Source organism: Cervus elaphus, chromosome 8, assembly GCF_910594005.1.
Source record: "Cervus elaphus chromosome 8, mCerEla1.1, whole genome shotgun sequence".
Lineage (NCBI taxonomy): Eukaryota > Metazoa > Chordata > Mammalia > Artiodactyla > Cervidae > Cervus > Cervus elaphus.
Window position 1 is genome coordinate 36,525,591 of NC_057822.1, and position 27,656 is coordinate 36,553,246.

At 39.6% G+C, this 27,656-nt stretch overlaps 2 protein-coding genes across 12 annotated transcripts in view; one reads left to right on the top strand and one right to left on the bottom strand.

Annotated features, from left to right (window-relative positions):
- KANSL1L (KAT8 regulatory NSL complex subunit 1 like) overlaps positions 1–7,765 on the top strand; it is a 123,686-nt gene extending 115,921 nt beyond the window's left edge. For all 5 annotated transcript variants that reach the window (XM_043910170.1, XM_043910168.1, XM_043910171.1 and 2 more), the window contains exons 10-15: positions 165–283; positions 1,038–1,162; positions 2,611–2,665; positions 3,832–3,944; positions 4,898–5,066; positions 6,163–7,765. In XM_043910170.1, coding sequence (XP_043766105.1) covers positions 165–283; positions 1,038–1,162; positions 2,611–2,665; positions 3,832–3,944; positions 4,898–5,066; positions 6,163–6,393 — 812 coding nt within the window. In that variant the 3' untranslated portion in view covers positions 6,394–7,765. The remainder of the gene's footprint in view (positions 1–164; positions 284–1,037; positions 1,163–2,610; positions 2,666–3,831; positions 3,945–4,897; positions 5,067–6,162) is intronic.
- A 1,151-nt stretch (positions 7,766–8,916) lies between these two features.
- RPE (ribulose-5-phosphate-3-epimerase) lies at positions 8,917–26,292 on the bottom strand. Of its 7 annotated transcripts, none has more exons than XM_043910173.1 (7): positions 26,092–26,287; positions 25,408–25,427; positions 16,867–16,946; positions 12,048–12,187; positions 11,542–11,676; positions 10,964–11,050; positions 8,917–9,609 (listed from the first exon to the last, which is right to left on the bottom strand). In XM_043910173.1, exons 1-7 carry the CDS (start codon positions 26,200–26,202, stop codon positions 9,487–9,489), a joined length of 696 nt encoding a protein of 231 aa, XP_043766108.1. In that variant the 5' UTR covers positions 26,203–26,287; the 3' UTR covers positions 8,917–9,486. The 7 variants fall into 7 exon arrangements, with proteins under 7 accessions (XP_043766108.1, XP_043766112.1, XP_043766113.1 ...); XM_043910177.1 differs by having other exon boundaries at positions 25,397–25,427; positions 26,081–26,198; XM_043910178.1 differs by having other exon boundaries at positions 25,397–25,427; positions 26,092–26,188.
- Positions 26,293–27,656: the final 1,364 nt, after the last annotated feature.

Consider the following 27,656-nt stretch of genomic DNA (forward strand, 5'->3'; position numbering starts at 1 on the left):
TGTGACTGAGATTTTTATAAAATTTCCTTTTGTTTTTTGATACATGAATTTTAAAAAATCAATAAACAGATCAAGACTCACATTACCAAACTAGGAAAACAGACATTCTAATACTTACCAGTTACGTTTAATGTATGACACTCTCAATGGTCTTTCCATGGCAGGAGAAAGAACTAGATTTGAAGGATTTGCTTTTCGGCGCACAGAACCAGGATCCCAAGGCAGTTTTACTGCAGTTACTAATGTCAATGTTATATCAAGAACCCAGAATTCATCATCACAAGTAGGTTTTTGTACAGTGAACTTTCAAGCTGCTTTACAGACTTTTAAGCTCATACATCTGGTGGGGGTCTGGGGGGTGGGGGGACCTAAACAGGATATTTTGTTAACAGCTTCATTTACTAGCACATAATTAGCATATTTAGAATTATCTTACTAAGAAGCAATATATTGATTAAATTTTTTAGGGAGCTAATTGTTCATTAATTCTTGATTATGGTTTTGTGTGTGTGTTAAAAACTCATGATGCTAAGTAAGAATCCAGCACTTGTGTTCTTACATTGTTTTGTGTTGTTATCTAGTCGGGAGTAGAGGTCAAGACACAGGAGGATTTATAAAAACAGCATGACGCTCGGGGCTCAGGAACACATAAATGAAGACTGTAAAAATAATCTTTATTAAATGGCTCACCAAACATTTTACTTCATAGTTCTTCCTTATAAAAACAAGTTGGTTAAAAGATTTCACTGGCATCTAGGGTGCTTTATAGTACCCTTTTCTGCTAAGAGTTTTGTATCTTAAGGCATTCATATTTTTAATGGTTTTAAAAACAGACTTGAATGTGTGCACACACAAATGTACTGTTTCATAGAAGTTATGTATACTTGTTTTTCTTAACATCTTATGGTCAGATTTTATAACAATATATTCCTAAAACTTAGAGGCACTCCATATTTTCTTTGTGTAAACACTCATAAAAGGAGTATCATCATACGTAACCAGAGCTGTTGTCCACCTCCTATAACCCTGTCTCGCAGAGCACAGCGCGGCGGAGACTGCGAAGCGAGAGCTCTTATGACATAGACAATATTGTGATCCCCATGTCGCTAGTGGCCCCAGCTAAACTAGAGAAGCTCCAATACAAGGAAATACTTACGCCAAGGTACGCACACTTACATCCTTCAGTTTTCCTTTCTTGAATAACTTTCAGTGAAGTTAAAAATATTATTTAACGTAAAGAAGATGCTGCTTTCTGCCTTTCCCCCATTTATGTGGTTACATGGAGGGAAGACAGGGAAAGAAACCTTTACATTACTCATGGTGAAAAACAATGCCATAGAGTAGCACAGCCTTATTTCTCAGGTTGTATTAAGAAAGGGAAATTCTTAAGATTTACTTATGTTAGTATTTTGAGTATTTTTTCATTCAACATTTAGTCTTCTATTATGTACATGGCACTAAAAAGTACTTTACGGATGTAAATAATTCCAGTAACAATCTTTGTTCTTTAAAATGGAGATTTGCAGAGTTCAAAGCAAGCAACTACCTTTGCAAAGGGTATTCACACTGTAAGAGGACAACTCCTGTGACAACAAAAGATTCTACTGTATCATCAGGTCCGCAGTACACATGTCAGAGAGCAAGAAGCGTGGGAAGACCTGGGAGTCTACTAGGAAAAGGGGATGGGACAGAAGGAGAAAGTGTGTGTTCACACAGGGAGACCATAACACAGGCACAGGAGCAACTATGCAAGGCCAAGCCAGAGACTGAGGTTTTGTTTAGGGTAATAAACGAAATGAAGGCTCAAAAATAAGTTGGAACCAGGTTATGGATGTCCTCGAATGCCATACACAGATCTGTTTCCTGCTGGCAGCCAACTTAGTCAAATGTTTTAGCAATGATGAAAGCACTTTAAAGACTATAAATCTGGCACCAAGAAGCAGATATAGAAAGGATGGAAACAAGACAGCTGATGACAACTACAGTTATTCCTACCCATCTCTAGCCTAGCTAATTTCTTTTATCTGTAACTGCTTTGAGGCAGAGAACTCCTAATACTCTAGGAAGTATTATGAGAATTCCTACAGAGGATCTGTTGATACAGAGCATATGAAGTAAAAAAACACTTCATGGTTACAGTGTTCTATAGCAAGTGTCTTTCCAGCTTACAGTGGTAGGCTGGAGCTCGCTGGTTGACCTGGTTGTTTAACATACAAGTCCTGTGATGTGAGGCCATGATGGGAGTCTTCACACAAAGAAACTGGCAAATGCTACAAATCACAGCTTTTTTTCCTTTTTATTTTCTGAACCAGTTTATCAGCATACCACTAACTTACTTCAAAATTAGTACATTCTTAGGTGGAAAATGCAACTATGTAGAAGAGACTGTTTATTGTAAGGCCCAAAGTAAAGCCTCATCTTTTCCTTGTCCCCTTCTTATGATACAAATATTTTATCTCTTAAAAAATGAAGTACTAAAATACTACAACCAGTTGAATTATGGAAATCCCAAAGAAAGAAAACAGTTCTATATTGGTTGTGCTTACAGAATAAAATTGCTAGTTATATAGATTAACAAAATCTATTTGAAATTGGTTCTATCTTCAACAGCTGGAGGATGGTTGTTCTTCAGCCTTTGGATGAAAATGATATAGGTGAAGAAGAGGTAAGTCGCCTTTCACTTATGGGATAATTGCACTTAATATATTATCAAGTCTGCTTAATATCTTTTCCATGTGCTTCATTTGATATTTGAGGAACTAAATTGGAACTATAAGCCCTCTAAAATACACTGATTTTTTTTATTTTCAAAACTTATGAAAAGTTCCTCACTAAAGGTATTAATTTGATTAGGAAGATGTTTTGTACAAATTTGCCTACAAAGACAACATGCATAAAGAATAAACAAAAGCAAAAATAAAACACACCATTTCCATATATGAATTGTTGAAATACTGAACTTATATGAATATCTGTATTCACTTTCACTATTAGTCATATATTTATGCATGAGATTTAGTCTTGTATGGGAGTCTAGGGCAGTTCTCAATCAAATACTGAGTTCTGTAGTGAAATACTCATAGGAAGTAGAATAGCCTCACATCGTTTTCAGATCAGGCTGTGTCACCAAATGAATTATGAAAACTTGTGTTTTTTTCCAGAGTTTTGGAACCACAGGAAAGGGATTATGGACCTGCATAGATAAAACTTACATTAAGACAAGAAAAATTATAGAGAAAAATACTATATAGCCAAACTAATTCCAGAGTGACAATCTGAAGAGGCAGTATTATATAAAAGACATTGTTTCTATTGGTCTTTCTATGCCAAGTGATTTCATTTTTCAGCTACCAAAATTTACTTTTTAATGCTTTTCCCTTTTAATGCACCCTAGTTCAGAATGATCCTAGCCAGAAACACAACCAAAGCTTTAGAAATCCATTAAACTAATTCTCATATGTCAGTTTTACTTTCATTGATACTATGTTCCATGAACAGTATACTCCATAAGAAGCAATCAATACAAAGGTTTGAATGAATAAAGCATTAAGGGTATTTTATGTAAATGCAAAAAAAGCATTGTGAACCTACGTGTATTCAAGGTACCTATTAAGTATTCTAGGTAAGTCTTCAAACAGGACCCAATGGTGAAAAAGTTTCAAACTCCCTCTTTTTAGGAATCTAAATCTCCTCTCATAACATTTGTTCTCATGACTTAGACTGCATTTATTGTTGTTTTCTTCCTATTGTTCTCTTGATGAGGGACTGTGACACCTGTTCTCATTTCAAAATGTTTCTGACAAAAGCAAAACTTTTCATTTCTAACTCCAGATAGAAAATCTCTCTGATGAAGTCTTCTCCCTAAGACATAAAAAGTATGAAGAGAAGGAGCAAGCCAGATGGTCACTGTGGGAACAGAGCAAGTGGCACAGAAGAAACAGCAGGCAAGTGCCGAACCATATTCAGGCTCCTCACATGATGCGAAGAGTTCTATGTCTTACTCCACCCTACTTCTCAGGCTAATTGTCAGCGTCAGTAGTAGACTTAACTGAGCAAATAATGTGAAAATCCTCCATAAAAAGGTCATTTCAGTGTACTATAATGGCAGACCTAACACTAGTGATTAGAATCTGAGTAATCTGTAACACAACTACTTCAAAAATATTTTTCTTAAAAATAAATGAACCAAAAAAAGACCCTTAAAAACCTATCTAGGGTAAAAAGCAAATAGCCTGAAATACTTTGAACATGACTTTGAAGGAAGGGGGAATAAATCCTAAAAACAGTTAATGTATTTGAGAAAAACCCTGGTATTTTATATTTAATTGGACTATTTTTTGATAATAGTCAAAACTCAAAGCACAAGATCATGCTGAAACCTAGTAGTCACTGTAGTGTGGGTCTCATTTATTTCACTTTTAAAACACATTTCTCTGTTTAAGTCAAGATATTCAGATTTGTTGTAGATCCTTATTCTAAGAGTTATCCTAACATACCTGAGATTCTATTCTCAACTTTCTCTACATTACAGAGATACAGTTTTCCAGAAGTACAGAGGAAAACGTGAATCGAGTTCTTCATGGATGACATTACAATAATCATAGATACTCTGGGAACTCGGACTGTAAGAGTCAAGTTAACTATCTTTTCCTGTTTTCTGGAAAACAAACTAAAAATACCACTAAACAAAATTACTTATAATAATTTGGCAAAAGATTTCCTGAAGTACCATTTAAATAAAAGCCTTTGAGATGTGAGGATAACATGGGGAAGATCAGCAGATGAATTTTTAAAAACCTTTTGGGCAGAACTGTTTAAAGAAAAGTTACCAAGTTAAATGGACTTATGAACTACACTTTGGGTTGTTTATAAAATGTTTTCTTGATTTTCTTGCTAGAGCTTACACTAAAAATGTTGAAGGACAGGACCTACTTTTGAAAGACTACCCTTGTGATTCCAGCGGTGGGCAGCACTGCACAGTGGGGAGCCCTGCTGAGCCTCCTTCAGAGAGCCAGGCTCCCAGCGCACACGGCTCACCTCCACTGAGTCAGAGTCAAGAGGCCAAGGTGAGAGTATCCTGTGTAACCGGTAAGCTTCCTTAATCGACTCTGAAAAACTTGTTTATAGAATTGCTTGCTGCTGACTACGGATTCATCATTATGTAACACTTTCAGTGCACCAGTCCAGTACAGAATGCTGGGTGTAGGGACCAGAGGATCCATATTCCAGCATTCAAATTCCATCACTAACTACAGACACTTCCCCCTTTTCTGTAACACAGCGTGTATGTGTGTGCTCAGTCGAATCTGACTCTTAGCGACCCCATGGACTATCGCCCCACCAGGCTGCTCTGTCCATGAAATTCTCCAGGCGAGAATACTGGAGTGGGTTGCCATTCCCTTCTCCAAGGGATCTTCCTACCCAGGGATTGAACCTGTGTCTCCTGCATTGCAGGCAGATTCTTTACTGCTTGAGTCATCAGGGAAGCCCTTTTAAGTAACATGCCAAAACCTAGTTCCACCTATTCACTTGTGTGTTAGAAAAAGGGAATTCTCTCAAAGTTTCATTACAGACCTAACTGGATTAAGTAGAATGTCACCTGGCACATAGAAAGGTTATTTCTCTTCCCCTTACAAAAGATTTTGTCTCCCCATCTGTCCAGTTTTAACCTCAACAGGAGTGCTTTCTACACTGCATCTGTAAAGTTCTTGCACTGTTTTTCATAAGTAGATATTGGAAAAGAATAACATCTAGAATAAAGAGAGTAGAGATAATAGAAATTAAGAGGCAAGTCATAGAAAGCTCAGAGACAGAAAAGTTAATAGGTGTCTATAATAATAATGGAATGAAAATGGAGATACTGAAGAAGATGACCCAAACACATTTAAGGGAATTTCCCCAACATGCACCTAGGCTTAAAATGAAGACCAGTACTCCCTAATAGCAGCATTTCCCTCTTCTTGGAAGAGGCAAAGTGAAAAAATAATTCCAAAAGGTTCCTATTAAATAATCCTCAGTTACGTCCCACTTTACGTTGCTAGATACTTAGGACCAAATAAGAATTTGTACTGAACAATGACTATTACAAAATTGACATCTACAGATTATCTGAGATATGAACTGAAACAAATTAGCTGAAACTGAAAATGTTTTCTCTTTCAGTCTTTGTGGTGGGAACGACGGGCTTTTCCGCTGAAGGATGAAGACATAGAAGCCTTATTATGCCAAGATGAAAAAAATGATCAGGTTGAAAGATCAAGCCCAGCTTTCCACGGCGAAGCCTTCTGCGCCAGTGTGCCAGAGAATGGCCACCACCCAAAAAGGCAAGCAGACGGAATGGAAGAGTACAAACCCCTTGGTCTAGGACTTACTCATATGAAAAAAAATAGGTGACAGGGCACAGGCGAAGAGAACGGTGTAACGAGTGGGAAAACAGGAGAGAAGAGCCAGCCTGTCCTCCAGCCCCTCCAGGCGCAGTTCCAGAGTGTGAGCACAGAGTGCACGCTGACCTTTCATGCCGTTTATGAAACAGGCAAGTTAGTTTCATTTTCCTTCCTGAAGCCACAAGTAAGGAGCTTTTCACTGACCAACAAGTGCTCGTCATTTGTGTTTGATGCAGATCACAAGTACCAGGAAATTAACTGCTGTAATTTGCTGTCAAATCACATTACTGGGTAAATAATTTTTAAACAACTTATACCCACACGCACACCCCTGTGTATCAAAGGACAGCTCCTTTTTTTTCTATACAAATGGTTAATCTTAAATTGCCTCAGAAATATATTAAGAATATAAAAATATGTGTGTATAGAGTATACATGCATACATATACACACATCTAAGTAGTTTTAAAAAACAGTGACCACTCCACTTGAAAAATGCATGTATGAATTATCCCATGAAATATCAGCTGCACTATAAAGAAGCACAGATTTCCAATGATATTGGACATCTAAAAACATCCCTTTTAGTAGTCCAGACTTTTAAAAAACATATTTAATAGAAGTTATTTATGGAAATTTCTATACCAGGTAACATAATACTTTATTTGAAATCACTGATAATCTGTTGGGTTAAACACAGGTTATTTTCTATTCACTCCTAACAGAATAAGAAAAGCAAAGGTGAGTTAAATATTAGTGTATTTTAAAACTAATCTTTTAAGATTTGAGCTTTATGTATCTCATAAACACCCCACTTAAAATGAGCAACAAACAGGAAATTCCCATTAGTATATTATTGTACTTGTAGTTCATTTGGTCACTCCTTACCATTGCTTCCTCTATTCAAACAGGCATCTATTCTTACTTGTATCCTAGAGAGATAATTAAAATTCTTAAAAAGTTAATACTTCAGTATTGGATACTGGAGTGTACATTACGTAAAATCTCTTTTGACGCTATTACATTATTTTTTCCTATGTAAAAATTGAGGACAATTTATATGAATCACTTTTTCTCATGTAAAACAGGTTATTCAAGTTGTAGTACCCATATAACTGACAATCCTAGCCATCTGGCCTAATCTGGGGGATATGACAGTAAGGTTTTGTTAGAGACTGGAAATTATACTAGTCTCTCTAAAGAAAAAATTTCCAATTCAATACTGACAAATTTTTGCTTGTAGTTTTACTGTACATTTATTTTTTAAAAAACAAAAGCCAGAACAAACCCAAGTTGTCCAGGCAAATAAATTCAATTTTTTTTGTCATGTCTGATATTATAATCTTCTATGTAAGTTTTTTAATTAAAAAGTTATTTCTATATGCCTTGTGTTGCCTGTGTCTATTTCCATATGCCTCGTCATCTCCTATCTGTGTGGCAAAGCCTTTCCTAAGCCAAAATAAAAACAGACAGTAAGAAATAAAATTTTACCTTGAAAACAAAGAAACCAAGGAAGCTCTATTCCATGCTTAAAAGTGTTAACGTTCCTATTTTCCAAACCTTACTTCTCAAAACTCATAGTAGCCTGAAAACGTTTAATGACATTGGTCCTATTATTTCTTGCCATGTGTATTACACAGCAAGAGTATTTACAAGAATGAAGTAGGTAATACATATCTACTGTCAAAGTGTAATTTGGGACACAATCATAAATAGTGTATGGATTAACTCAGTACCTTGTCATATATTAGCCTATCTGGTCTTTCTTGGATTAAAAAAATATATATCCTTGGAGTCAAAAGTCATTAGTTGCAGAATATTCTTAGCCATTGGTTTTTCTAGTTTAGACTGGAAATAAGACAATTAAGCTTCCTTTGCTTAACCCACCTCTTAAGCGCTCCATCTATTAAAAAAAAGAGTACAGACCAGAAATCCTATGCTTTCCTGGATTCTTTCCATGGTACCAGCCTGTTGATGAGTTTCAGTATCTTCATTTTTTTTTTTAAATGGGGACAAACACACCTCTTTTACCATTTATAGGACTGACTCTGTAGGTTTAGTGAGACTGTATCAACATACTTTATAATCTACAAAACATAAATTTATATAATAGTTACTTTGCCTTGGCATGTTCAATTCCACACCATTACAATTCTAGGAATAGTGGAAGCTTTACATATATAATAATCTCTTAATCCTCAACAGAATACCACACTCTCATAATTACATTCAATGTATAAATCAGTTAATAGAAGCTCAAAGAGGTTGGCTGATTTGGTTTGCTAAGATCAAACAAATAGAAGGGTCAGGATTCAACTTAATATTACTTCTAAATAGAGGTCTTTTTTCTTTTTTTAACATAGAGCTAGCAAAACATTATGTCCTTAGGAATAGTGTGTATAATTAAGAAAAAGTGGAAATGGCGGGGTAGGGGGGAAATCACTAAATAATCTGTCCTTCTAGGAAAGCTAACAAAATACCCTGATAAAACTTGTGCTCATATTTTAGAACAGACAACTTGAAAATCCCTGGGCTTCATAATACACTTTTTTTTTTAATGTATCAAATATAAGGTGCAAAGTAAAAAATAAATGTTTTTGAAGCTAGGAGAGTAAGTATGCCATTCCTAGTCAGATGCAAACTTAGTTATCACACACACAGATCAAAAATGACATGAAACAGGAAAAACTGAAGAACTGTTTTGCTTTCAGAAAACAGTAAAAGAAACCAAAGAAAATTATTTTTAGAAATTCAGAAAAAAAATTTGTTTTTCATAGTAGCTTACATGCCTTCCTTGGGCATTAAGGTACTTTTCTGCTTGTAACCTTAATACAGCCATATTTTTACTCTTTATAAAAATCAAATCTCCCAATAAAAAGGGTATTTTATCACACTAATCTCTCAATTCCATCACTAAAAACATAGTTATACACACCAATTTCTAACCTCTTGGAACATTCTGCATAATGGATTTTAGTCACTGGAATGAGTAATTGCTCAGAAAAGCAGCACTGCCTCAACTGTGGTAACATTGGTAGTCAATATTCTTGTTTTCCAGTAAAAAGGAGATCTCCTAAGCAGAAAGGCTGGGCTCCTTGTTGTTTCATCGATCAAGAGAACGTTTCTGAGCAGCTTCTGAGCAAACGTTTCTTAACAGGTTGATCACAGATCTGGGGTCTTCACTCCTCATAATGGCACTGCCAGACACAATCATGTTAGCTCCTGCCTGAAAGAAGTGAACACTTCAGGTTACGCCTCAAAGGGAGATGTGGGAAAACCTAAAACAGAGCTCCCAGACTAGAGCGTCCACCCTTATAGCTGGCAGCCAGCACTTAAACTGTGTAAAGGCCACTTCAAGACGAACATACCTAAGCAGCTAGTTCAATGAAGAAAGAAGCTGAAATGCTTAAAAGAGAATGTGAAATTATTTTTAAACATGTCTAAGAAACACTGACTTTTTGGTAACCCCTAACCCTCTTCTAAATAAACTATAGTGCATCTCTGCTAATACTTAGGTAAGGTTTAATCTTTAATCTTCTCCTCTATTAAAGTTTTCCCCAAGTGTACCAATGCCCCCTCAGCTCCTAAAAAAAAATCAATGTTTTCATCTTTGAACTATGTAGAAGAATTTGCAGACAGTCTAACAGGACAATTACTGTTAAAATGTGAGATGATCCATAAAACACAGTGACACTACATTTAAATATCTTCTCATTTTGATGCCAGTAGAAATGGAACATATTCTTAATGTATGCTTCACTGCATTCCAGAATGATTTTGAGGTGGCTTAAAAAAGATTTTCAAGATGATTTTCAATACGAAATCAAAGAGTAGAACCAAGTAAAAACTTACAAAAATGAGTGCAAATTTATCTGAGATTTGACTCAGGGAGGAAAATCCAACCTGTTATATGATTCAGAGCTGAAAGAAAGGGGGGCCATTGAGAGAACCGCTGAAACTGAGGAAAATTTCTCCAATGAGAGAGATACTGTTGTGCTATGATACAGTGCACTGTCCAACAATGTTCCTCATAAAAATGAAATAAACATCATTTTCTAGCATTACAACTTAATATGTCTCAACGTAAGCAAAAACAGCATTAATGACAAAGCACAGTTCAGTAAAAATGAATTCTAACGGGGTCAAAAGATATATGCTCACTAATTGTCTGTCCAGTGTCATCCCATACTGATCACAGTCAAGCTTTTGATAAGTATCAAGCAGAAAAGTGTGTGGCATTTACACAAAACACTGGAAGCAAAAAAAAAAAAAAAAAAAAAACCCACAAAATAGGAAGATTGCCTATTTTGGAAAACTCTCAAAGGCCCTGGAGCTTCTCAATGATACTCCTCAGGCTGGCAGTCAGCACATTCCTCTTTCAAAGAATTTTTTCATCATTACTGAGATAGCCAGGACTTACTGTTTACTTTCCTAGTTTTACATTTAAACAAACAAATACTTTTCCAAGAAAGGAAGACTAGTTAGGAAGTGTAGGGGGAATCTCTCTGGCAAACAAGACCCGTCCTGGCATTACATTTGAAAGCAAATCAGTCCAGGTTGCCGTCAAGAAGCCGTCTTACCTCTGCGCACTTATGGATGGTGTCAGGACCTACTCCCCCATCCACCTCAATGTCCAAAGATGGGAACTGGGTCCTCAACCAATGAACCTAGATGTACACAAGGAAATAAATGACTCCTAAGTGGAGAGGTAGAGGGAAAACACACCAAACACATCAATAGAAGTTATGACTAGGGAAAACTATCTTAATATACTGAAACAAACTTTTATAAAAGCAAGCTTTGTTCTGTTTGGCAAATGGCATTGAATTTGTCATGGCTTTGCAGAAAATATAGTTCACAGAAACAAGGCAAAGATAAAACCCTCAACAGTCAACGAAAATTCCCAAGAGAGATATCTTAGGTTATAGAACAGTTTCCAATGGTTTTGGAAACAAAAACACTAACATGTGGTATCTCTTCTGATCTCCAAACCTAAATCTTTCTGGGCCTCTCTCATCCCATATTCCAATGATATGTAGGCACCCCCATCTCCCCACCTTCAGAGCAAGGCACAAACATACAAGTAGCCCAATACATGCTTACTGAATGAATATACACAATAAAAAACCTTACTCCAGAACCAAATACTTCTTTTTACCTTTGGCATCATATCTTCCATGAATTTCTGCCCTCCAAACCCAGGTTCCACTGTCATAACCAAGGCCATATCTATTTGATTAGCCCATGGTGCCAAATACTCAACTGAAGTTCCTGGTTTGATAGCAAGGCCAACCTGTAACAAACAAATTTGCTACATCACATCAATAACTATTTCCATATTACATTATTGTGGCTTATCAGGCCCAGTAGGAAGCTCTATTCTTCAAGAATGGAATAGGTACATAAATTGTTCAGCTGTAATCTTTTTTTTAAGTCAAAATGGATATCACAAGCAAATGTTTCTAAAAGGTAGCAATTTCTAGAAAACATTAGTACAATGTATTAATTTTATCTGACAAACACTTTATACTTAAAGTCTAGCTTCAAAGCTGAAGAACAGCTGCCTATGTCTGGTCTTCACCTATCATTTTGGGCCTTCCACCAAACCTTCCCAACTCTGAGAATGAGTAGTATAAAACATCACCCTCACTGCTAAGCTCTTACCTTCATTCCGTTCTCCCGAATGTCTTTGATCAAAGCTCCTGGGTTGTCAGCAGCCTCGAGATGAAAGGTATATTGATTGGCTCCTGCTACAGCCATTGGTTTCACCCACTGTTCCGGCCTGGACACCATCATGTGCATGTCTGGAAAGGAAAGACACATCCCCTAAGTATCACGAAAAGGAAAACAGCTGCTCCTATTATTGAAGTCAATCTGTAGTTTTTGCTATTTCAGATATGGACTCTTCTGGCATCATGATAATTGTTAAATAGAAGTCATACTTCGGCACAGATAGCTTCCCTGCATCCTTAAGATAAGGTTTTGGTTAAACACATTTATCAAAAAAAATCCAACATTTTTGCACAAAAAGCCTGCGGCACTATTTATGAGAAGTAGTAACTAGAAATCAGGAAACCTAAGTTCAGATTCAGGAAATACCATTGTAAAAAACTTAAGATTACATTCTTAGTGAGGGAGACAAATAAAGGAGTGAATACAAATAAAGTTGGTAAAAAATAAAGCCAGTGTTGATGGAGTTAGCGGGGGCGCCCCACTGGGGAAAGAGGATGAGGTCAGAGAAACACTGGATAAAACTACAGAACTCTGCAGACCATCAGGTTTTATTTTGAATGACACAGAACAAATACTGCAGTACTTAGATCTGACTTTGAAGATCAAGGCAAGTGCTCACTTCGGCAGCACATATACTAAAACTGAAGATCAAGGCAATAAAACTAGTGACTGCAGATGGTGAGCAGTGGTGGGGATTCCGGATATTTTCTAAAGGCAGGGCCAACAGGAGCTGCTGTGGCTCAGATATGCAGAGTGAGACAAGGGTCAGATGGTGCAAGGATGTGGGCCTAAGGAGCTAGAACGGAAGTGTCACCAACTAAGAGGCAGACCACTGCAAAAGGAGGAACAGACTCAGAGGAAAGAACAAGTCAACCAGAAGCAGCCTGCCAAAGGTCCTTAAATCTAAAGCTCAAATCATATGAAAATGTTTGGGAAGAAATGAGTGTGGCCTTCTTAAACATCTCAACTTAAAACATAATATTAATAGCATTTCACGGCAAAGAGAGGGCAGCTTAAAAGAAGTGAAAATAAGAAATGATGCAGGAAAGAAGAGAATAGTGAACACTCCTGTGCCAGACAGATAGTAATGAGGAGAGTTTTGAGCTTTTTATTTTGTAACAGAGAGCACATTTCTGACCCAGCAAAGCTACGTTAAAGAAAAAAAAAAATCTAATATTCCAGAACTCAGTAGCAAAGATTTATAAAATGCAACAAGGCTGTGAAAAACATCAGGAAAACGGAGTATAGAGCCTGATTAATGAAGTCAAGACTAACATTTATATTTCTAAACTAATAAAAGTAACAAAAATAGAACATATTTTAATAGGCAAAACTTTGTTTTCAGAAGATAAACTCAATTTGGTGTTTCTTCCTTCATATCATAATCAAGAAAAATTCAATCTGGTTTACAAGGTCAAGTCTACTCATTCCTGAGTCACCAGACTAGACAGCTAAGTCATCGCTACTCAATTTCCAGCGTGCAGTCACCGCCAGCAACCATCACTGGCCAATCTCTGGTGTTCGGGGGATCAATGGCTCAGCGACTCTACCTGTAATTACAACACATTTCTCAAATGTTTTACTGTCAGGCTCCTTCTGCACTCTTAAAAATTCCTGAAGACTCCCCCACCCCAATACTGATGATGTGGTTTGTATTTATCAATATTTAATGTATTAGAAAGGCAAACTAAAAAAAAACTTTTAGTGTCTACTTGTGTGTGCTAAGTCACTTCAGTTGTGTCTGACTCTGTGACTCCATGGACCGTAGCCTGTCAGGCTTTTCAGTCCATGGGGTTCTCCAGGCAAGAATACTGGAGTGGGTTGCCATGTCCTTCTCCAGACGATCTTCCCTGAGTCAGGGATCGAAGCTGGGTTCCCGCATTGCAGACAGATTCTTTACCAAGTGAAACATGAGGGAAGCCTTAGTGTCTACTTAGTCAGTCATTAAAAATAATGATAATAAATATAAATTCATTACATGTTAAGGTATGAGTCCCATTATTTTACATTTTTGCGAGTACGTAGTGCCTGGCTTAAGAGAATACATCTGTATTCTCACATCCGCTCTGCATTCAAATCTGTTGTTTTATAGTAGGGGAAAAAAAGGCACAGAAAAGGAGGCGTCCCTATACACATAGCCTTTTCACTCAAGTTTGGATATTGTACCGTTTATACCCCAAAACTCAACAAGCAGTATGAAAGATCACTGGCAATGCGGGATCTGTAAACCCTGCCAGTGACCCTTCCACACTTTGTTAACGCTGAAACTCGTTAGTCTGTATTTTGAATGCTCTTTTAAGTACTACTGGTTCACTGAGTTACACAGATCTCCCAAACAGTGACACATTTCTTTATATACTATCCAAAACCCACATGTGTCAATGTCACTACAGATATGATCAAAAAAGCTGTAAGCATTGGGAAGCTGTCAAGCTCAAAGCAGCAAATATAAGTTTTCCAAAGTTCCAATTTTCACTTACGAACTCTAACTTTTGTCAGTGGCAATGAAAACTGATGAGCTGCTTTCTTTGAAGTGACAGGTCCACTGAGTTAATTTTAAAGACAGTATTAGGAAAATACCTAAGTCTGATAACCACAGTTCATTGTCAGTTATTCTTTTAATGGAAACGGTGTTTGCGAAAGAATGAGCACTTGCAGTTTACAGCTCAAGACAATGAAATGAGTGGTTTTCCTCAAGGAAACAATCATCCTCCAGGATTCAACAGAAGGGCTTTGTACTTATTACCTTCCCACTTCGTCACACAAAATACTAAAGAGACGTGCGCTCAAGGATCAAGATTTACTAAATCCATCACCTGTTCTAACTTATCAAGGATACTTACTGTGAAGGCATGCGTGGTGTGTAAGAACATCACGACGACCTATAGTAACCTGTTCAGTAAAACAGCCTTATTTCTGGCTAGGGCATCAGCAGACTCATTCACCACTGCTTCTGCACCATTAGTACAAATAACTTACAAATCGAACTACAAATAGTTTTGACATCACGAACCATCCGAAAAGGATTCCCACAGGTCCTCAGACCATACTTGAAGACCGCTGATTCAGGTTAAGAGCAAAAATGACTTTTCCCTACCACTTTACTTCTTAAGACAGTAAATTCTACTCAATATTGGGACTGAATTGTTAAAAGCTTTAGCAGTTATATATACAACTTGTGATCTAACTCCTAAGATATATAATGCACCAATTAACCAACAACCGGTATCCAAAAATTAAACAAACAACATATAATATAAAAAACAAAGGTCACAAACACTAAAGCATATGAAATCTTTACTTGAGATTGTCTTCTTGTAAGATTGATTAGCAAGTTTGTCAGCAAATGACAAACTAAAAATAGGAATGAAATAATAGATTGTGGGGGGGTGGGGGTGGCAGCTGAGCTGGTAGGAGAAGGGGCACAGACAGGAGGGGAGTCAAACCGCAGTGAGAAGTAACAGTTGGGAGATCAACTAAAAGGGAAAAAGACAAATATATACATACGTTAAATCCACACAAAGCCAGAGTGGAGGATTCTGTGGCCATTGTACAATGCGCAAGAGAGCAAAGACACTATTTCATCCAACTCCAACAGTTGTTAAGGATAAATTTACCCTGGAAAATTCAGCTTCCAAAACGTTAATTAAAAAAAAAAAAGTTCAGGTTATCAGAGGATTATACTCCATTATTCGGAAATTTCAAAACAGTGAACATGTTGGTGGAACAGTTTCCCTCCTGTCACATGATTTGATAAAGTCAGTGCCTTCGAAGTGGACAGGCCTACAGAGGCGGGACAGCCTCCTGCAGTGGCAGCGGCGTTCCACCACTCACTGGGACAGGACGCACGTGGCTGCTGAGAACCTGCAATGCAGTCTATGCCACTAAGAAACAACTGTTCATTTTAGCTGACCTAGTGGCTACACGAGACCAGTGGCTACCATACTGAACAGCACAGCTGGAGCCCTTCATAAAACTGGTCCACAACAGGTCAATAAAAAAATATAAGTTTTACTAAAATTAAGTAATGAATTACAAAAACACACATTATTTATAAAAACTAACCAAATGTCTTCTGTGTACCAGAGATCCGGCAAGACAGGCTCTGCTAGCTTAGATTAAAACATCAGCAGCAGTGACAAGGATATGTGGACTGAATCTACGTTCCACAGGAGTAACTTCTAGGTCACTCTGTGATCTTAAAAAAAACCTTAATTCACAAAGACCTGTAGAAAGCTCCAATTTCCATGAATCAACTTCTCGTCTAGACCATAAATCAACCGATTCCTAAGTTCATTTAACAATCACATTGAGCCTCAGCTGTGTGTCTACGCTAAGCTCTGGGAAAACCACAGCAAACCAAGTGAATGAAATCCTGCCCTTAAGGAGCTTAGAGTCTGATAAAAGCAATCACAGATTGAAAGAAATTCTAAGAAATTCAAAGAAAATCAGCAAGGTAAAAAGGTTAATTTAAGACAGGGCTCTCTGAAGAAAAAACAACAAAGGATCTGAGGCGGAAAGATGAAGTAGCAATGACCAAGGGAACACAGTTTTTTAGGCAAAGAGACTAGCCAAAGTGCCTCGGCCCTGAGGCGGGCAAGTTCGGCTTCTGACAGGAGGCCAGTGAAGTCCCAGCACAGAGAGAAGGGAAAAGCGTATGCTGTGAAACTGGAGGCTGAGAAATCAACCAGCTACTTCCCCTTTACTTGAGCAAGATACTCAGCTTCAGATGGCGTAAACACCCACTTACCAAAGAAAGGGTCCTGGCCTAGCTGCTTTCGGAGGCTTTCTACCACAGGGTGACCAAAGGTGATGTTGGGAACAAAATGCCTATAAGACAAACAAAATCTTACTCTGAAAATGTTTTCAATTCAGTCTCTGTATTTTTCTCAAAATGTATCCTGATAGACAAAGAGGAAATTATCTGTGACTGTAATATTTTTCAATTTAATATTTAACATCAGTATCAGTATTAAACACTAAAAATACCCATAGAATTTCAGTTTCACTGAGCAGTAACTCCTTGATATTCCAGTAAGTCATAATGTCACATAATTTACCAATTTAACGCTATAATTCAAAACCCCTGACAGGAAGAAATGAAGGATGACAAAATCAAAGCCCCAAAAGTTATATGACTTGCCCAAGTCACATACTAGTTAGGAAGTTCAAGACTCTGATATGGGTTTCTCAAATCTTAAGCCTATCACAGGTCACCTGTGGCTATCTCTAATCCACCTCTATCACAGGGCACAAAATGACAAGTTTATTTAAGCTTCCTTAAAGATTATCAATAAAGAAATCTAATGTATATTAATAACCACCACTGACTGAAGGTTTGTAACATACTAGATATTGTACCTTATTTTATTTCATCCTCACAACAGCCCTCTGAAGTAGATGCCATTATTATCTCCATTTAAGGAGCACAGAACAGATAACTTCCTCAAGTCACCCAGTTAATAATTCGTTGGGGCAGGATTCAAATTAAGGCTTTCTGATATCAGACCCAAGATAGTTACCTACTCCAGGTCTCTTGTTGTATCACGAGCTCACTTCAACATTTAGGCTGGGTGCTTCAGAGCACTATATTTTATTTAAAAAAATATGAGTTTCTCTGCTCACCACAGAAAAGTTTACAATCTCACTGATACTAAGAGATGGCTAATGACTCACCACAATTCATGACTGACTGCCACAGTATAGTTGTTGGCAGGAAGGCAGCTTTGCCCAGGACCACATTTCCCAACTCCCTTTAAAACCAGGGGGCCAGGTGACTAGTTCTCACAAATGGGCTGTGAAATGTGAACACAAGTGATGTCTGTCACTGCAGAGCCCAGAAGGTTGAATATATTCCTGTTCTGTTCTCATTTTACCCTTCTGCCAGGAAAGAGGCCCTTAAGGTAGAGACGGGGGATGGAAGGGGACTCTGACGTCCCTGAATTTCTGCATGGAAGGACATTCACACCAAACTACTACATGAAGGAAAAATAAACTTTATAACATTAAGCCACTGAAATCTAGGCTTTCTTTTGTTAAAGTAGTAGGCATTACCCTGAATGAGGACTATAGAGAAAAGCTAAAGTATGCAATATAAGGTAATTGTTCCAGAGGCAAGTAGAACAGCATTTTTTTTAAAAGGGATAGATCATGGGGTTCATGTCCATGGAATTCTTCAGGCAAAAACACTGGAGTGGGTTGCCATTTCCTTCTCCAGGGGACCTTTTCAACCCAGGGATCAAATCCAGGTTTCCCACGTTACAGGCAGATTCTTTACCATCTGAGCCACCAGGGAACCCCCAGGTCATGGAATTACAGAACTTACGGAATGTGTAAAGATGGGGAAAGAAAGAAGCAAAGGTAGAGAAAACTAAGTTAAGCTCAAAGAAAAGGAGATGGTGTTGCCCACCTTGGCTACTATGAATAAAATACGAGGCAGGACTGTGTCACGTTGAATGATACAGAATGCCAGGCTCACAGTTTGAACTTCAATCCTCATCAAGTGAGGTTTTAAAAGAGAAAAGTCAAAGTCGCTCAGTCACGTCTGACTCTTCGCAACCCCATGTTCTATACGGTCCATGGAATTCTCCAGGCTAGAATACTGGAGTGGGTAGCCTTTCCCTTCTCCAGGGGATCTTCCCAAGTCAGGGATCAAACCCAGGTCTCCCGCATTGCAGGTGGATTCTTTACCAGCTGAGCCATCAGAGAAGCAATGGAAAATTAAGATGGAAACAATACAGTATTAGCACAATCGACTGAGCAGTAAATTGGAAGAAGCAAGGCAAGAGGGGTTGGTAAATGGCAGTAAATAGTAAAAAGGGAAACAAGGACAGCAATTGACGGGATTTTTCTGATAAGATGCAGCGGGGTGGTGGTGGGGTGGGAAGTGTTGTCAAAGAGAAGAAACCATGGGGCTTCCCAGGCGGTGCTAGTGGTGAAGAACCTGCCTGCCAACGCAGGAGACATAAGAGACACAGGTTCGCTCCATGGGTTGGGAAGATCCCCTGGAGGAGGGCACAGCAACCCACTCCAGTATTCTTGCCTGGAGAATCCCATGGACAGAGGAGCCTGGCTGGCTACAGTCCATGGGGTCACAAAGAGGCAGACACGACTGAAGCAACTTAGCAGCCAGCGCCAAAGTCCTGAGCTTAGATGACAAGCAGGCAGGATGCGGGTTAATAAAAAATTATACAGGACAACCACCATTCTAAACAATTTGAACATATTAACTCATTAAAATCACACCAACAATTCGGTGGGACAGGTACCACTGTTACCTGTATTTTTATAGATGAGAAAGAGGCTCAAGCTCACACAACCAGTAAGTGCAGGAGGCAGTCAACCTAGCTCCAAAGTTCAGGCTCTTATCTGCCAGGCCTGTCTGCCCTTCACTGACAATTAATAACTAACTGAAAAAAGAGTCCAAGGGAGGAGAGTCTTAAGAGAGAGCAAGCAGGCGGGGGTGGGGGTGGCTGGGTTGGCAGATAGCATGGAGGACTGAAATAGGGCAGAAGGAGACAAGGGACAAACGAAGAAGATCTGGCCTGGCTAATGGCGGCCTGTGAAACTGTGCGCCCAGTACTGGAAATTTCTGCAAGTTTTTCAAAAGTCAGAAATCTAGTACTACTGTGAAATCTCCCTGGCTTTTAAATCGTCCTAACTAACTTAGGACCCCTTCACGGATTTACAGCCTTGTCATGGAGAAGGGGCTTGTGACCTCAATAAAGCTGAGTCATGCAGTGCAGGGCCACCAAGATGGACGTGATAAAACATGGTCCACTGGAGGAGGGAAGGGCAAACGGCTCCAGTATTCTTGCCTAGAGAACCCGTAAACAGTACATGAAAAGGCACAAAGATATGACACTGAAAGATGAGTCCCCCGGGTCAGTAGGTGTCCAACATGCTACAGGAGCGGAGCGGAGAAACAGCTCCACACAGGACGAGGAGGCTGGGCCAAAGTGGAAATGACGCTCAGCAGTGGATGTACACGGTGGGGAAAGTAAAGTCCAAAGCTATAAAGAACAATACAGCACAGGAACCTGGAATGTTAGGTCCATGAATCCAGGTAAATTGGATACGGTCAACAATGACATCTTAGTGAACTAAAATGGACTGGAATGGGTGAATTTAATTCAGATGACCATCGTATCTACTACTGAGGGCAAGAATCCATTGAAAGAAATGGAGTAGGCCTCACAGTCAACAAAAGAGTCCAAAATACAGTACTTGGGTGCAATCTCAAAACAACAAGAATGATCCTGAGAATTATTCAGTATCACAGTAATCCAACTCTATGCTCCAACCACTAAAGCCAAAGAAGCTGAAGTTGAATGGTTCTATGAAAACCTCCAAAACCTTCTAGAACTAACACCGAAATAAAAGATGTCCTTTTCATCACAGACGATTGGAATGCATAAGAGTTACCTGGATTAACAGGCAAGTTTGGCTTGCCTGTTAATGAAGCAGGGAATGAACAAATGAATGGCAAAATGAAGCAGGGAAAAGGCTAACAGAGACACTCTGTTAAGAGAACACACTGGTCATAGCAAACACCCTCTTCCAACAATAGGAGATGACTCTACACATGGACATCACCAGATGGTCAGTACCAAAATCAGACTGATTATACTCTTTGCAGCTCAAAACTCTACACAGTCAGCAAAGTCAAGACCTGGAGCTGAATGTGGCTCAGGTCATGAGCTCCTTACTGCAACATTCAGGCTGAAATTGAAAAAAGTAGAGAAAGGCACTAGGCCATTCAGATTTGACCTAAATCAAACTACTCATGATTGATTATGCAGTGGAGGCAATGAATAAATTCAAGGGTAACATCTGGGTAGAGTGCCTGAAGAGCCATGGACAGAAGTTCATAACACTGTGTAGCAGGAAGTAACCAAAACCATCCCCAAGAAAAAGAAATACAAGAAGGCAAAACGGTTGTCTGAGGTGGTTTTACAAACAGCTAAGAGAAGTGAAACGCAAGGAAAAAATGGAAAGATATACCCAACTGAATGCAGAGTTTCAAAGAAAAGCAGAGATAAGAAGGCCTTCTTAAATGAACAATGCAAAATAGAGGAAAACAAAATGGGAAAGAACAGAGATCTCTTCAAGAAAACTGGAGATATCAAAGGAATATTTCATGCAAGGATGAGCATGATAAAGGACAGAAATGGTAAGGACCTAACAAAAGCAGAAGAGATTAAGAAGAGGTGGCAAGAATGCATACAAGAACTATACAAAAGAGGTCTTAACCACCAGGATAACCATGATGGTGGGCTCACTCACCTAGAGCCAGACATCCTGGAGTGTGAAGTGGTCCTTAGGAAGCATTACTATGAAAAAACTAGTGGAGGTGATGGAATTCCAGCCGAACTATCTAAAATTGTAAAAGATGATGCTGTTAAAGTGCTGCTCTCAGCACGCCAGCAAATTTGGAAAACTCAGCAGTAGACACAGGACTGGAGAAGGTCAGTTTTCATTCCAATCCCAAAGAAAGGCAATGCCAAAGAGTGCTCAAACTACGACACAATTGCACTCATTTCACATGCTAGCAAGGTAATGCTCAGCATCCTTCAAGGTAGGCTTCAGCAATATGTGAACTGAGAACTTCCAGATGTACATGCTGGATTTAGAAAAGGCAGAGGAACCAGAGATCAAATTGCCAGCATCCACTAGATCATAGAAAAAGCAAGTGAATCTCAGAAAAACATCTATTTCTGCTTCATTGACTATGCTAAAGCCTTTGACTGTGTGAATCACAACAAACTGTGGGAAAATTCTTAAAGAGATAGAAATACCAGACCATCTTACCTACCTCCTAAGAAACCTGTATGCAGGTGAAGAAGCAACAGTTAGACCAGACATGGAACAATGAACTGGTTCAAAATTGGGAAAGGAGTACGGCAAGGCCATATACTATCACCCTATTTATTTAACTTATATGCAGAATACATCATGCAAAATGGTGAGCTGGATGAAATCAAAAGCTGGATCAAGATATCCAGGAGAAATATTAACAACCTCAGACATGCAGATGATACTACTTTGATGGCAGAAAGGGAAAAGGACCTAAAAAGCCTCTTGATGAGGGTGAAAGAGGAGAGTGAAAAAGCTGGCTTAAAACTTCACATTCTAAAAACTAGTATCATGCCATCTGGCCTCATCACTTCATGGCAAAGAGAAGGGGAAAAAGTGGAAACAGAGACAAACTTTTATTTTCCTGGGCTCCATATTCACTGTAGATGGTGACTGCAGCCATGAAATTAAAAAATTAAAAGACACTTGCTCCTTGGAGGGCTTCCCAGGCAGTGCAGTGGTAAAGAATATGCCTGCAATACAGGAGACCTGGGTTCCAGCCCTGGGTGGGGAAGATCCCCTGGAGAAGAAAATGGCAACCCACTCCAGTATTCTTGCCTGGAGAATTTCATGGACATAGGAGCCTGGGAGGCTATAGTCCACTGGGTCGCAAAGAGTTGGACATGACTGAGTGACTAACACTACTACTGCTCCTTGGAAGGAAAGTTATGACAAACCTAGACAGCATATTAAAAAGCAGAGACATCACTTTGCTGAAAAATGTCCATGTAGTCAAAGGTATGGTTTTCAAGTACTCATGTAGGGATGTGAGAGTTGGACCATAAAGAAGGCTTAGCACCAAAGAACTGATGCTTTTGAATTGTGGTGCTTAGAAGACTCTTGAGAGTCCCTTGGACAACAAGATCAAACTAGTCAATCCTAAAGGAAATTAAACCTGAATATTCATTAGAAGGACTGATGCTGAAGCTCCAATACTTTGGTCATCTGATGAGAAGAGCCAACTCAAAGGAAAACACCCTGATGCTGGGAAAGACAATGCAGGAGGAAAACGGGGTGACAGAGAATGCGATGGTTGGATGGCATCACCAACTCAATCAACAAGACCAAACTCTAGGAGACAGTGAAGGACAGGGAAGCCTGGCATGCTGCAGTTCATGGGGTAACAAAGAGCTGGACATAACTTAGCAACTAGACAACAACTAATTTAGAAATTGCTTATTTGCTCTGTTCCTATACTTACAAGACCAATACATTTCCAGTCACTTCCTGTCAAGACACATTTATGTTTATATGCTCTCCAATTTTCTTTTCCAGAAAAATCCACCTGTCCTTTACTTCAAATATCCAACCACACTAGTGCTCCACCCGCCAGTGTTTCCAAAACTTGTTCCTGACTTTCTAAGTCCTTCAGTTTAATCAGAAGACACAGTGGGGACTTCAGGGAAAGAGAGAGGACCAGAAAACCAGTGCATCAAGCTCGATGTACTCTTGGGAGATTTTTAAGGGGCAAGGAAAAGGAAAAGGATGGAGGCAGAACGTGGAGGGAGTCCGCAGCCCCTCTTTCATACCCCGGGCCTAAGCGGCACTGCAGTTTAGCCAGGCTCTGCCTCTTCTGATGGGACACTGGGGAAGGGGCTGAACCTCCCCAACTGGTTTCCTTTTGCAAAAGGGGAATGAAAGTAACTCAAAATTGTGATGCTTAACAGGGGAAGGTTTTTAAAATAGTGTATGCAAAATTTGCTTATTTTCAAACCAAGATGTTTCTCAGTAAAAGGGGAAAGGAGTCAATGAAAAACAAATACATTTACTTAACAAGCTTGAGGACTGCCATAGGCCTGGGAGGGGCAAGAGATTTCTTAGAAGATACCTCTATTATGATAAAGCCATTCATCCAACCAATTATAACTAGGCCTCCCAAAGTACTTTTCCTGCAGAGAACAGAGGTGAGCTCTGCTTCCAGGGAGTTTACCATGCAGCAGGAGATATCAAATAAACAACAAAAATATAAATTAGCTGTCTCTCAGAGACAGACAATATCTTAATCATTCTTGGTAAGCCGAGTACCCAGAGAAGACAGTTTCTGAGACAAAACAAACCGTTACCTGCTTCCAATCCTGGTTCCACCATTTCCTAGCTACAAGGGAACTTAATCTCTCTTTATATTAGACTCTGCACTGTCAACTCTGGTGTTGATAACAGCAGCAGGCTCATGGGGCTGCATGAGATAATTCACAAAAAGTATTAGAACAGGGGATATATGTATACCTATGGCTAATTCATGTTGAGGTTTGACAGAAAACAACAAAATTCTGTAAAGCAATTATCCTTCAATAAAAAAATAAAGTAAAAAGAAAAAAAATCTCTAAAAAAAAGTATTAGAACAGAAACAATCGAGTGTTCTTTATGAGCTCTATATTTATTATTAACTATTGTTATCACTGATATTCTGATTGGTAAACTGGGACAAATTGTTTTCTCCATTCATTCACTTAAACATGCTCAGACTATACTCATATGTGCTAAGTCACTTCAGTTGTATCCAACTCTTTGCAACCCTATGGACCGCAGCCTGCCAGGCTCCTTTGTCCATGAGATTTTTCTAGGCAAGAATACTGGAGTGGGTTGCCATTTCCTCCTCCAGGGGATCTTTCCAACCCAAGGATCAAACCCATGTCTCCTGTGTCTCCTGCATTAGCAGACACTAGTTCTTTACCACTAGCACCACCTGGGAAGTCTGTTCTATCCTGAGACTCCTAAGCGACCCAGAATTTTGTCTCATTCTATATCTCAGACACAAAAATGTAGCTACCCATCTGTGAGTACATACTCCAGTAACAGTACCTTTTGGAAGGTCAGGGCTTTCAAGCAAGAGTGTCAAAAAACAAAGTACATAAGTAGAATTACATGTGATAGCAAACTAAAAATCTAGGTTTTGGAAGAAGTAATATTTTGGAGAAGGAAATGGCAATCCACTCCAGTGTTCATGCCTGGGAAATCCCATTGACAGAAGAGAATTTTAAGGTCAAGATTTTGCCATTAAACAGTTGGGCACAGTGTTGAAGTAACTGAATGAAATGGAAAAGAGAAACAGCAGATCTAACCAGACCAAAGAAGACGAATCTTTCATGAGTGACACCGAAAAGGGAAATGACTGGTAATTTTTGTAAAAAACACGAATTTGCAGATTTGCATGAGGGTACACAGAGATTTTACCTATTTGCAATAAATTTACTCTTCTACCCCAAACCATGGTTAATGGCTGTTTTGATCTTAAGGCAGTTATCAGTGCAGTGTGGCAAATGCCAAGTTGCAACTCTGTCACAAGGTATGTAACCCTGAGGGAGTATTAACTGTTTTCTCTAGCTTTGTTCCTCATTTTATAACCAACTTATGAAACTATCATCAATCTGATTTCAAACAATATTGATTATGGGCTATAACTACAGTGCTTAAAAATTACTTACAAAAAACTGACCTCCCTGAAGAGCAGGGTGCCTGAAGAGAAAATAGATAGGAAAATCAAAATTCGAACAATGAGACAACAATTATCATCAATTATAGAAAATTTACCATGCGCCAGGCACTGTAAACTACCTGTATCAGCTCATTTCATCTTCCAAAGATGCCTGGGCGGTAGAGTGTTATTACTCCCACTTTTCACAGAATGAAACTGAAGCTCAACGAGGTTAAATGGCTTGTCCCAAGTAACCTAGCAAGTGGCAGAACTCGGGCGTTCTCACTCCAGGTGCAAAGCTCGTCATCGTTATACAAGTCTGTCTCCCCAGCAATGCCACTAACTAGCTATATGAGCTTGGGCAAGTCATGCCTATCCCCTTGGGCCTCAGTTTCTCCAACTGAAAATGAGAGACAGGTCCTAGAGATTTAAGGTCGCTTCCGGGTGCTAAGTGCTAGAAGAATACACGTTACGTGAGGGGGAGGGGAGGAGATGAGGACTGGGACACGGTCGCAGCCCAGGTCCCCTCCAAGCGGAGCCTCCTGGGTTTCCACCTCAGGCGCCTTCCTCAGTACCTCGTTCAGAGTGAGGGGCTTCGCGGCACAGGGACGCCGTACACCTAACAGGTACTCAGTCAAGGGGAGCCTATCCCGCCCCACGCGACAACCCAGGCCCGAACCCCGCGGAGAGTTACCCGTCCATTACATCCAGGTGCAGATAATCGGCCCCAGAGTCCAGCATCCGGAGGCACTCGGCCCCTAAACTAGCCAGGTCACTGTTGAGGATGGATGGGCCAATCCTGCAACCAGACGCCATGGTGCTAATACTCCAAAGCAAGTTACTGCACTAGAGCCCGGCTCGGTGAAGGCGTCGTGCCCAGATTGGCCGAGCAGTTTTGGTCCCGCCTCTTCTTCGTAGATCTTTCCGGATTCCGCCGGAAGTAGCTGCCCTGAGGGGGAAGTCCCGCCTCCCCTAGAGGGAGGGACTACCGCCCTAAGGCTTAGGGGCGGGGCCTCGCAATGAGGCATGTTCCTCCTTCCTCGGACCTCAGTTTTTAAAACAGGGCTTTCAAAAAACAAAATCTAAAAAGCAGGTCTGTCAGGTCTCCCAGTCTTCTGAGGAGTTTCTTAATCTTTTTTAGTTAAGTTCTTTCATCTTCTTCAGATTCTTTTGTATAGTAGTTAATGATCTTAAGGGAACCAAAGAATGCGGGGGCAAACACTGTTATCAGGCATAGGTAGAAGTAACATTCCTAAAGATACAGTGAAAGTGAAAGTCACTCAGTCGCGTCCGATTCTTTGCGACCCCATGGACTGTCCATGGAATTCTCCAGGCCAGAATACTGGAGTGGGTAGCCGGTCCCTTCTCAAGGGTATCTTCACAACCCAGGGATCGAACCCAGGTCTCCTGCTTGGCGGGCAGATTCTTTACCACTGAGCCACCTGGGAAGCCGCAAAGATACAGCATAAGTTGTGAATTCAGCCAGTTCTTTTCAATGAAAATGATTAGCCTGAAGCCTCAACCACCAGATCAGTTGGAACCTAAGGAATGATGCTGTTGACCTTTTCTGACCCTGATGTCTTTAATCACTAAATCAGGGACTGTCCACCCACCAAGCCCCTTCCTGAATACACATGTACTCTTAGCTTAAAACTTAACAGCGTCCCTCCCCCCCAAACCAAAAGAGGAAAAACATAATACCCACTTTCCCTGTTGGGGAGACGCTACTTTGGGAAAGATTCTCACTGTTCTTTATTGCTGCAAGCAATATATCCTTCCTTCTCGAATCTTTGGCTTGGTTGTGTCTTTTGGCTTGATTCCCACAAAGAGAGGAACATAGTTTTTGCAGTAACAAATTCACATGGAAAAAAAAAAGAAAGTTTAGTAAGAGCATTACTTTGAGTTTAAGGATAAGGCACTTTGTATAAAAGACAGAACTGTGATGGTAAACTTGGATCCCATGGTGATTCTGGCCACATTCAGAGAATAATCTGGCCCTTAACATTCCTCTTGGGAAATCTACCAGTCCTTCCAAATGATCACACTTGAGCAGAGAAGTCCTACTGGGAAATTTGTCTCCCAATGTGCGCATTCTCCTTAATTTTGAAAGTTAGGATTGGAAAGCATGAGTAGAATGGAGTTCATTTGGAAAAGGGAGGAATTAGAGGTATTGAACTGAAAGGTGACTTCAGGCCAGACTATGAGGGTTGAGGAGGAATGTCAAGATGAACTCCAGGGATCCAAAACAAAGCACACCTCAGGGTCTAAAA